This window comes from Lycium ferocissimum, chromosome 8, assembly GCF_029784015.1.
Source record: "Lycium ferocissimum isolate CSIRO_LF1 chromosome 8, AGI_CSIRO_Lferr_CH_V1, whole genome shotgun sequence".
In the NCBI taxonomy this organism is placed as follows: Eukaryota; Viridiplantae; Streptophyta; class Magnoliopsida; order Solanales; family Solanaceae; genus Lycium; species Lycium ferocissimum.
In genome coordinates this window covers 8,822,338-8,833,688 of record NC_081349.1, presented here as the reverse complement: position 1 = coordinate 8,833,688, position 11,351 = coordinate 8,822,338, and the positions used below count along the sequence as shown (strand labels likewise).

General features: G+C 31.7%; 1 protein-coding gene across 2 annotated transcripts; it reads right to left on the bottom strand.

The window, feature by feature from the left end:
- Window positions 1–949: 949 nt before the first annotated feature.
- On the bottom strand, window positions 950–9,928 carry LOC132067177 (uncharacterized). 2 transcript variants are annotated; one of them, XM_059460327.1, is made up of 6 exons: window positions 9,451–9,928; window positions 8,519–8,869; window positions 4,742–5,063; window positions 3,194–3,468; window positions 2,038–2,329; window positions 950–1,226 (listed from the first exon to the last, which is right to left on the bottom strand). In XM_059460327.1, exons 1-6 carry the CDS (start codon window positions 9,688–9,690, stop codon window positions 1,189–1,191), a joined length of 1,518 nt encoding a protein of 505 aa, XP_059316310.1. In that variant the 5' UTR covers window positions 9,691–9,928; the 3' UTR covers window positions 950–1,188. The 2 variants fall into 2 exon arrangements, with proteins under 2 accessions (XP_059316310.1, XP_059316311.1); XM_059460328.1 differs by having other exon boundaries at window positions 8,519–8,583; window positions 9,451–9,539.
- Between the last annotated feature and the right edge of the window lie 1,423 nt (window positions 9,929–11,351).

Genomic DNA, 11,351 nt, shown 5'->3' with positions numbered 1-11,351 from the left:
GAACTCATAAATTTAAAATCTTCAATTCCCATCTATGTTAGATTTCATCACTTTAATAATGGGTCCTGTACCTGCAAAGATTACTAGTGAAAATAATGTACAGTTATTTTTGTCAATCCAATTGTCAATTCAGGCACTTCTCTCTGCGCCTGCAGCATTACATTTTGCTGTAAGATTTTTTATCTACTGTGAATACATAGTTTATGTTTGTAAGACGTTTTTATTAAATAAAAGATTAGTTGTAAATTATTGCTTTTGTGAGCTGTGGTAGGTGAACTATCCATACTAGAATTGGCTATTGCCTACGTCATAAAACAGCTAGTATTACGTAATGATTTAAGAAAAGAGAAATGATTTAAAAATTGGGAAGTAAACATATAATGCGTCAAATCCAAACAGAACAACGCCACTTATCTCAATTGAGTTTGACGTCAATATACAGTGTATAAAAAAAAATCACACGGTCAGCTAACTCTTAAAAATAATTGCATGAACCATCTAAATTGAAATATAGGCATGTTACTTGTTTTACAAGTTTAAAATATTATAAGATAACATACCAGTAAATAGTAATCCCACAAGTGACATTTAGGAAGTTTAAATATTATGATAATGTAAAAATTCTCTACTATATCTCGGTATTTAAATGAACCTCAATTATGTTATGCCCGTTAGTGAACCTGTTGTGGAACTATTTATTCATGTTGGGTAACACGTTGAGCCTAAAGTATGTACCAGACTAGCAATCAACGTTAGGTGATATTTTTTTTTTTTTTTGCCTTTTTTCTCCTTTAGAATAAAAAATGAGTACAACTTCCAGCTTACCCTTTTTAATAGAAAAATTGGAGAAAGTGGTACACCTCATTCTCAATGGTGCTCAATTTAATTTTCAAAGAACACAACAGCAAACTTCTTGCCACAAAATTAGTTCAAGAAATATCCTCCTGAATAATGAACAAGGAATTCTTCATTTTTCATCATTCCGTGGGATAGTGTATGATATTAACATCCAGAACAGATATTCTAGTAGCTATCATCTTCATTTACTCTCTCATAACACTCAAAATCTTATGTACAAATGCTTCATAAACAATGGAGATACTTTTAGATGACGTTCATCTTACTAATACAAAAATCCAGCTACATCCATCTACTGCATCAATCCGTGTACGTGCTCCCCACGTTGGCCTACAATGGCATTCTTGGTGTAGCCAAATCTTTTGCCTCTGATACACCACAAGAACAACTTTAACACATTAGCAAGAACAATGAGAATACAATCAGCTGAATATACAGAAACAGAATAGATTGACGGGGACAAAGATGAATTCAACAGTAATTTGCAAAAAAATATTCAATCGAACGGTGAAAAAAGAAGGGCTTGACAACACCAATAAGATTAACTTCATTGTGTATGGGATTCAACAAAATTCCAATTATGTAACGGAAGGAATGATGAAGTCGGGTGGTAATAACTAATAACAATATCAGTTGGCCAAAGAACACAAGCAATACTCTCATCCTAATACTGAAACCACAGAGTAATCTTATCATAACCTTCGTAGTAAGTTCCTTAATTGCCTATGGAACATATGTTGCTCGGACTCTTCAAAAATGATGTAGCACCCTGTGTTGCATCCTCAAAAAATGCATTATTTTTGGAGGATCCAACACGCACCCAGTTGCATTTTGAAGAGTCTGAGCAACATAGGACTCATTCACATTGGTTAGAACTTGGAAGGAAATCGAGGGCTGGAAATTGTTGATGCTTTATTCAAGAACAGAGGCATGAATGACTCAACGAGACATTGGTGATTTGGCGAATCCCCCACAAAAGCTTAAGGATCAATAGCATCAGTGAGTGATAGTGCATATTCACAATAGTGCTTCTCAATTTGGCTACAGTCTCCATGTAAAAAAACCTCTTAAGTTATTTTGATAGCTATAAACATGCTGAAACTGAATCATGGACCTAAAGATTCAAACTTCCACGAAATGGAACCAAATTCAAGACAAGTAGAACAGTAGAAGTCTCACCTTTAGATGATGATGGCAAAATAATAACATTCATATTTGCATTGTTGGGAGGAAGCTGCAAACGGAGAGGATAAAGCTTCCCATTCAAAGGACTCCGAGTACACACAGTAATTTCCTCAAGCCCCGTTTCCTCCTCCAATCTCTTCTTTAGATCCTCAACACTATTTCCCTTGAAAGCTATGCAAAGTCCCTCCATTCCCTCTTCAACTTCTCCAAATTCGTCTGTGATGTGATAATATATAAGCCTTCCATCTCCCAACTTAGGCGGCGAATTAACCAAAGAATCACTTGACTGCCAAAAGAGGAAAAGGAAAAAGAGAGATAATTGAGTACCATGGCATAATAATCATTAAATCCACATCGAAATTAAAAAGAGAGATAATTGAGTACCATGACATAATAATCATTAAATCCACATCGAAATTAACAGGTTCACCCGACACTTCTATATATAGACAATAGCAGATGATAAAATAAGCTTAATTCGTCACTCGAACACCACATGTTAAAAGACTAATACTAATAATCATAAGCCACAAGGGTAAAAAAACACTCTTGTACTATACAAGGCTGTTTATGTAACAAATCATCTAGCATTTGTCCATAACCATAAAGTGCTCCAAACTAAAGTGCAATGGGGTCTTATTTTAAACCATAGTCAGAAGTTGAGGGATAACTTTTTTCCCAAAATATTTTGGCACATGAACTCCATCCGGCTCACACTGGAGCTCTCTTAGGTGTGGTTTGATTCCCAACAGAGTTATACAGGGATTAATAATCCATGGATTATTATCCCACATCCACTATGGGAGATTTTGGTTTAAAAACTTTATACCAGTATCAGCTAATACACATAACCAAACATGAGATAAATGCAATCCCTAATTTAATCCCGGATTAGGATCCAAACAGCCCCTAACAACCATTCAAAAAATTTATACCAGTATCAGCAAATACTTATCCCGGATTCCGAACAACCCCTTAATAAAGTCAATAAACAAGTAACGGAAACAATTTGCTAATTCGCAAAATGGTTCCAAAACATAATGGAGACGTAAAATTAAGATACTTCCTAAGTTGCAAATTTGAACCTTTTCTTGCAAAACAAACAAACCATTAAACATAAAGATAAAAAATTGGACAAATTTCGTAGTACCTCTTGTCTAGAAAAGCCGAAAGATTTCGACGAACCAGTAGTAGTAGGAGAACTAGATTCCGAAGCAAACGAATCCGAATGATTCACCACTGCAGGCGCGGGCGTTGGCACCGGAGAATGTGCCAATATTTCAACAACATGAACATCCCAAAGTATCCAATCTTGAGTACTTGTCCTATGCGGAATATCATGTGTCACTGAATTTCTCCATGGTGGTAATCCCCCATTACCTCTCAAAAATTGCCCATATCTAGTCCTTAACTTCACTTGTTTACCTGAAAAGTAATTCAAAGTTGTAGAAAATCAAAATTAGTTAGAATTTGTAATTTTTCATTAATGTCTAGTTAGAATTTATAGCCAAACAGAAATGTTGCTTTGCTATTTTCATACAGTGGAAATTATACAGCACTTTCAAAGATTTACTCCCTTCATTTCAAAACGCTTGTCAAGTTTTGACTTAACGCGGTGTTTAAGAAAGCAAATACTCGCTCCGTCCCAAAAAAGATTATCGTGATTTAACTTGGCACGGAGTTTAAGAAATAAAAAAAACTTTTAAAATATGTAGTCCAAAATAAGCCTCACTATTTGTGTGACTTTAAATCATCTCATAAAATTAAATTATTTTTAAATATAGAAATATGCCAATTTTTTTGGGATAAACTACTAAGGAAAGTAAGGCAATCTTTTTGGGACAGAGAAAGTAACACTTAGGTAGGGAAAGGGGTCAAAAATAAAGCTTGCCTTCCGTTATAAGTTGGGTTATTTATACCCCACCGTTACCAAAGTTAAATCAACCTCAATTTTTCAATTTCCCTTTTTAACCAGACCCGACCGAAATTGGATAATTTTAAATGAAATTGGGGACTTGAGGTCATTTGGGGGATCCATCCAATTGAGGGTAATTTTGTTAACTTTCGATAACGGCGGAGGACAAACTTAGTTAATAAAAGAAAGTAAACGGTAGGGAAAAGGGTCAAAAATACCCCTCTACTTTGGAAAAAGGGCTAAAAATATCCTCCGAACTTATTTTGGGTCAAAATAACCCTCTCATCCTTAAAGTTTTCAAATATACCCCTGACTTGACGGAAATTATTCGCCAAAATAACCCAAAATCATTCTTTAAACCTGCTCCATCATTTAAACCCGACCCAACTAAATAATAACCCATAAGATCCCCTTATTCCCCTAATACGTAGGTATGAAGCTTGAGAGAATTGGGGGAATAAGGAGATCTTATGAGTTATTATTTGGTTGGGTCGGGTTTAAATGATGGAGCGGGTTTAAATAATGAATTTGGATTATTTTGGCGGATAATTTCCATCAAGCCAGGGGTATATTTGAAAACTTTTTCAGGCGGTATTTTTGGCTAAAAATAAGTTTGGAGGATATTTTTAGTCCTTTTTCCAAAGTAGAGGGGTATTTTTGACCCTTTTCCCTAAACGGTATTTTTAACTCTTTTTCCAGGTAGAATATACCAGACATTTTTTTTTAAACAGACTAAAAATAAAAGTACACGAACAAATTGAAATAGAAAGAATAGTCATTTACCTTCTCTAATAGGTTCCCATTCGATAGAAGAATCAAGTCTTTGAGGCAAAGTTAGCAAGACTTTATTACCAGTCATACCAAGAAGAAAAGGTTGATTTGAAGCAGTAAGATACTTCCCATAACAACTTTTTAAACGTATAACGTTGTCTGTTTTTTCAACGAACTCAACAACCCATTTTGCATTTTTTGAAGCACCGTTACGATCTTGTGTTACTGATTCTTCATCTTCATCAGCTGCTAAATATTTATCATGATGACTTTGTAAACGTACTGCTTTTGCTTTGTGAAATAACTCCATTGCTGGTCTTTTTGTTAATGGACTCTGTTCAAACAAAGAAAAAAACAACAAAGATGAAGAATCGGTTTTGACCAAAAACCAAACAATTATGTATTAAATCGATTTGGTTCGGTTTGCGGTTTGAATCGGTTTTTAATCAAATGGTAAACACCCTAATGAAAATTATGGGGAAAAAATGATTTTTTGAGTATTTTTATATTAGGAAGTGATGAAGACTTTGGTGTTAGAAAATTTTCTTGTTGTAATGATGATACAGTAGATGACAGCCATGTTTGATGGGTGACAGCACGTTTTAATAAAACAACCGCGTTTATTGTTGACACGTAAGAAAATATAGGATTTTTTGTTTAACCGATTGAAGTTTTTTCTATATTTAGACATGGTCAAAATTGGACTCATTAAGGAAGAGAAAAAGATGGAGTGTATACTTTTCAATTTTCATGTTCGGTTAAATTACTTAAAAGGTAATTATAGTTAAATTTTTATGATTATATTGATTGGTGAGAGCAAAAATAGTAAATTTGGCTAACAAAAAATCTACTATAATAGATTGAACTGTATTGGTAGTGTATAACTAAATATATAACTTTAGTTTTTTGTTCTAAAAATAAAATAGCTTCTAGCTACTAGGTTACTTCCTCCTTATGAGTGATAGGGAGTTTGGTTGGGTTCGAGCCCCAGGATCAGGAAATCAATCCGTTGGGCAACACATGATCCGAATTTAATCGGACTCTATGTGGATATCAGCCACCAGACGAGAAATTAAAATTTTAAAAAAAAATTGATACGGAGTTTTAAAAAAAAAAAAACTTTTCAAATTAGTGGCTTCTAATGATATTGTTATGTATAAATAAAAAATTTAAATTAAACTATTTTTAATATATTTCTTTTAATGAAATAATAAAAAAATAGTATCTAGAGGAAGTATAATTTTCTTTGGATCAACTTTGTCGACATCCATATCTATTTTGTGGACTTTTAGGTCGGTAGTTTGATTCAATACTTGAAATTCTTTTTTGAAGTGTATGGATCTAGAAATTGACCTATATCACACGTTTACAATCTAGCATTACGTGAAGAAAAAGTTAAAATTCAGTAATTGTTATGAAGATAGCTACATGATACTTATCTTCTTTTTGGTTATTCTAGTAAAAAAATCATTGGAATAAAGGTTGGTTTATGGAACAAGAATAGGAAAAGGAAAAAAGAGGGTAATCAATTATCAAAAAAGTACGTAGGGTCTTGCTATGAATATTCTTTATTCCAGCCCAAGGCTTCTCAGATAGATCAGAAATGATAGGGCAATAGCAAAAAGGAGGTCAATTTTTTTATCCTTCTCCACAAATTTTTCTTTCAAATATATTTTCAAAAAATTCTAACCCCCAAATTACTTCAAAAGGTTTACTAAAAACAAAGGTTAATAGCATTTTTGGTCCCTCAACATTTTAATTTTTATGATATCTGACTAAGCACATTTGACTTTCAATTTCATTCATTTACTTGGGAATATTTACAAATTTATCATGATTATTGAATTTTTTTCACCACTTAATTATCCATGTATTATGTTAAGCTTGTATTATTACTCTATATTTAATAGTAATTTTTTTTAAAATAATTTAAATATAACATATTTCCTACGTAAAGGAACCAAAAACACACATTTCAATCACTTGAAGGTTAAATATACAGTCAGATAATACCATGACTAAAATAAAATTTATTAGTAATTAAGGGACCAAAAGTGTGATTCTCGCATAAAACAAGCTATAGCCAATTTCTATTAACAAAATTGCAGGAATCGCCAATCAAACTAAAATCTTGAAGGGTGAAGTAATATAACATCTTTATAACACCATTTGTAGGCTCTTATATAAAAAGCGCAACTATCTGTATTAACTTCACAACTTTACCTTAAAAGAGTACTGGGATGAAAGAAATCTCTTCACTTCTAATTAAAGGTTTCGAATTCGAACACTAAAAATGAAAAAGGTCCTAATAAGAAGGCTTTCGTTTTAAAGAATCCTTCGCCATACGATTAGTCGGGCAACTCACTCTCAGATGATTATACAAGAAAATGGTGAATTATTAGAAACATGCCCTGTTCAAGAGGTACTACTCTCAAAAAGTATCATGACTTCAAGGACATAAATAACACTTTGTAGTTGAGTGAAAAAGATTGTCGCTCAATTGCAATAGTGACCTAGTAGTTATATGTCAATTACTCCAATTAATGGATTTAGTTACCAGTATATGTCAAAAAGAAATTGTTTCTATAGAAGTAAGAATCCCCATACCAGATGAAAAAGTGTGTTTAATTAGAGCCTATTTGGCCTAGCGGTTTTGAGGTCAAAAGTGTTTTTTTTTTTTCGATGTATGAGATGTTTGGCCAATTACAAAAAGCTATTTTTTTAAGTAGAAGTAGCTTTTTTTTTGCAGTAGGTTACGGCAGAAAATTTCTGCTTCTTGAAAAAATCAGAAGCAGAAAATTATTTTTTTCAAGATAAAAATATCCATACCATTAATAAGTATTTACCAGGTATACCCCTCACTAATCCATTTATTTCTAATTAATAATTCTTTATTCTATTTTGAATATTATTTTGGTTGTAATTTTTTAGTGTATTTAAATCATCGTGTTGATATTATATCAATATTTAATATTTTTATTTATCTATGTGTTATTGAAAATTTTAATATGTATTTTTAAATTTTACTTAAATAAAAGTAATAACTAAACTAAACTCTTTCATAATAGATGTTTAAAATAATTTCTCTATGTAAAATAATTTTGATAGTAAAGTTCATTGATACATGTCCAATTTTGTAATTTAACACTCAAAAGCACTTTTTTGAGAGGAATAACCAAACACAATCTGCTTATTAAAAGTAGTCAAAAGCACTTTTCAAATGAATTAACCAAACACAAACTATTTCTTACTAAAAGTGCTTTTTATAAAGCACTTCTCAAACTAAGCAGTTTTCAACGCTAGGCCAAACAGGTCCTAAGAGACGAAAAATGGTGAGAGGCTTTTTAATTTCATTTTTTTCCTCAAAGCTGATTAAAATTGATAGAAAATACAGAGAATTATTAGTATTTTCTTAATTTTTTTTTTTAGTCTTGTATATTACTAGCCTGAAATGAATTTTTATTAATTAGAAATATTGTCAATAAAAATTATATATCAGATCCCACATATTTCGAATTAAAGTATAGTTATTATATTATATGTCAGATCCATAATTTTTCATACTATGACTACGTGCCCCAGATACACGTAAGGAAATAAAAAGGACACTTTTCCTACCAGGCAATAAACAATGTATGTATCAAAGTTAGCTAATTCTATAACAATACGTAATATATCTGTTCAATTCTAATCATAATAATGAGTGTAAAAACATTGAATTTTCCCCCAATTTTAAGGAATATTATATAAAACAAAACAATCTTTAGTTGACATGATTAAGAAACATACCTTAGCCATCCTAGGTGAGAAAGAAAAACTTGAATGTATAGACATCGGAGATCCCAAATCCAAACTTGAAAGTTCATCAGAAACCGATGAAAAACTCGAAACCAACGTTAAATAATCCGTCAATGATTCATTTTCAGGTACATCTACAGGTTCAACATTCCACAAAATCCAATTTTTTGTGCTACTACTATAAGGACTATCATATGTCACTTTATTTCTCCATGGTGGTGTCCCTCCATTTGCACGTAAAAAATTTCCTCCATAAGCCTTTAACTTTACTTGAAATCCATCTCTTATTGGTTCCCACTCAATTCTCCCATCTTCTATCTTTTCCGGCAAAGTTTGAAGTACCTGATAAAAACATAATTAAGTAAATAAAAATATATTTTTATCTAATAATAATAATAATAATTTAACAAGAGCAATCGAAAATCTTGAGTCTAATTTTATGACTACTTGTTATAAGAAATAATCTCGTGTTTGGTCCATAATAAATTTACCGTTGACATGTGAGCAGTAGCGAATCAAAACTTCATACGAAGTAATTTTTTTTTTTAAAAAAAAAGGAAATTCACGGCTAGAATTAGGACATGTGACCTAATGTAATTCTTAAACCCCTTTATTATTGGATAACAATATTTTCTCTTATGTCGAGAGGATTCAATTATTTATATATAATAATAAAAAACTATTTTCATCCTATTCCCATATTGACTCAAACTCACAACTTTGAGCTAGAGGCAGAAGTTGCTTACCATCTGAGTAATCCTTCTTGTCATTTTTGCCCTAATTAAGTAGTATAATCTTTTGACAAACGGATTCAATTAAACCCCTTGCCACAACTCCATTCGAGGAGCGTATTGAAAAAATAATTAAGTAAATAAAAGTACTTCAAATTAAAGAATATAATGATTACCCTAATTTTAACATACCTTTTTTCCTGTCATGCCAAGAAGAAACGGCTCATCAGAGGCCGTTAAATACTTGCCGGAAGTAGTTTTCAGTCGTATAAAATGGCTGTTTCCGTCATCGACAAGTTCAACAAGCCACCGTGCTTTTCTTGATTTTCCGTTTCCACTTTGTCGTATGTTTTCTTGATCATCATCTGCTACTAAGTATTTGTCTAAATGACTTTTTAATCTTACAGCCTTAGCTTTGTAGAAAAATTCCATTCAGTGAATGAACTTTTGTTATTAATGAATGACTATGGAAGTACTAAAGTTGGAGAAGAATAATAATGGATTTAAGCAAAGGGTTTGATCAAATATGGAAGGATTAAATAATTGTTGTGATTGTTACTTATAAGAGGGCAAGAAAAGATGGCTTTTGTTCCATGGTATTTGTATTCTTGCTAAAGTGATTAAGGAAGAGACCAAAGGGACAAGAAGTCCATTTTTTTAATATTATTTTCCTGTGGCTGTGAAGTTAATATGGTCGACTCCTATTCGTTTTAGACTTTTGTATCCATGGCAATTTGTGAATGGTCAAACTTAAATATTATGTTAATTGTCATATACATATAGTATGATATTTAATAAAACGAATCATAATATATTAAGTCATTAATTATACGGAACCTTAACTTTCGCTTAGTTAGTAAATTTGAATCCCCTGTCCTATTTTCCCTTCCCCTCCCCCAATTTCTTTTTTTTTTTTTTGTTAAAAAAATATATATATTCCCTCTGGTAAAAGAATTACATTGTGGACAGAGATTAACGCAATAAAAGCAAAAATAATAATTTGAGATAAAAAATAAATATGAAAAATTTAGTCAAATTACTGTTTTAATTAATATTTTGTCAAAGGACACGCAAAAATCAAACATGACAAATAGGGTAATAGGAAGGGAAGTACTTACATTGTGGTGAAATTTGTTTTGAAAAACGCCATTGACCAAAATCTAACGTGTTTTGAAAGCCCAACCAGATAACGGAAAAAAAAATACTTACTGACAGTTCACATTGTAAATTGATTGATTTTCAGGAGGTTACTATTCATTTTTTTCAAATTAATAACTCGTGCTTAATATAAATAGCTACTTATAGTTATATTTTTTGTGATCTGAATGGAAAAAAATATTTTTCACACATCAATTGATATGCTTTACTTGAGTTGGGGGTCTTTAGGAATAACCTTTCTACCTCCCGAGGTAGGGATAAGGTCTGCTTACACTTTACCCTCTCCATATCCCACCTATAAAATTACACAGAATATGTTGTTGTTGTTACATCAGTTGATAAAATTTGAACTCGAAATTAAAGTATCAATTTACTTATTCAATTAGGTAATTGCATTTTTTATGAAGATGGTGGATAATGCTTAAGCTCCACAAATGGAAAATGATGAAAATGTGAAAAGAAGAGGCCAGGGAGAAAGACTTGCAAAAAATGGAGAGTGAAGACAGACCGTTGAATTCAATGGTGAAATTTCGAGGAGGCTACTGTTGTTGCCTGTTGGTAATGATCATCCACACGTTTGTAAGAATGTGAGTGATGTCTTTGTTGGAAAAATAAAAAGGCAACAAAGAAGTTTCTACGTGTAATAAGCACTCCCTTTTTAATTTGATTTGGCACGAAATTTAAAAAAATAATTTTTTTTATATATGTGTGGTTGTAAATCTCATAAAGTAGATTGTTTTTAAATATAAAAATGTATTAATTTTTTTTTTAGGCAAACTAATAGCGAAAATAAAACAATCTTTTTGGATTGAGGAATACTAACTTTAATTAAGTCGGTACATAGTATGATATGGCCATTTTAGCTTCACTGATAAGTATCTCGTAGTTGTACATTATATACATTGTATGGGCCATAATAAGTAAGGACACAAAGG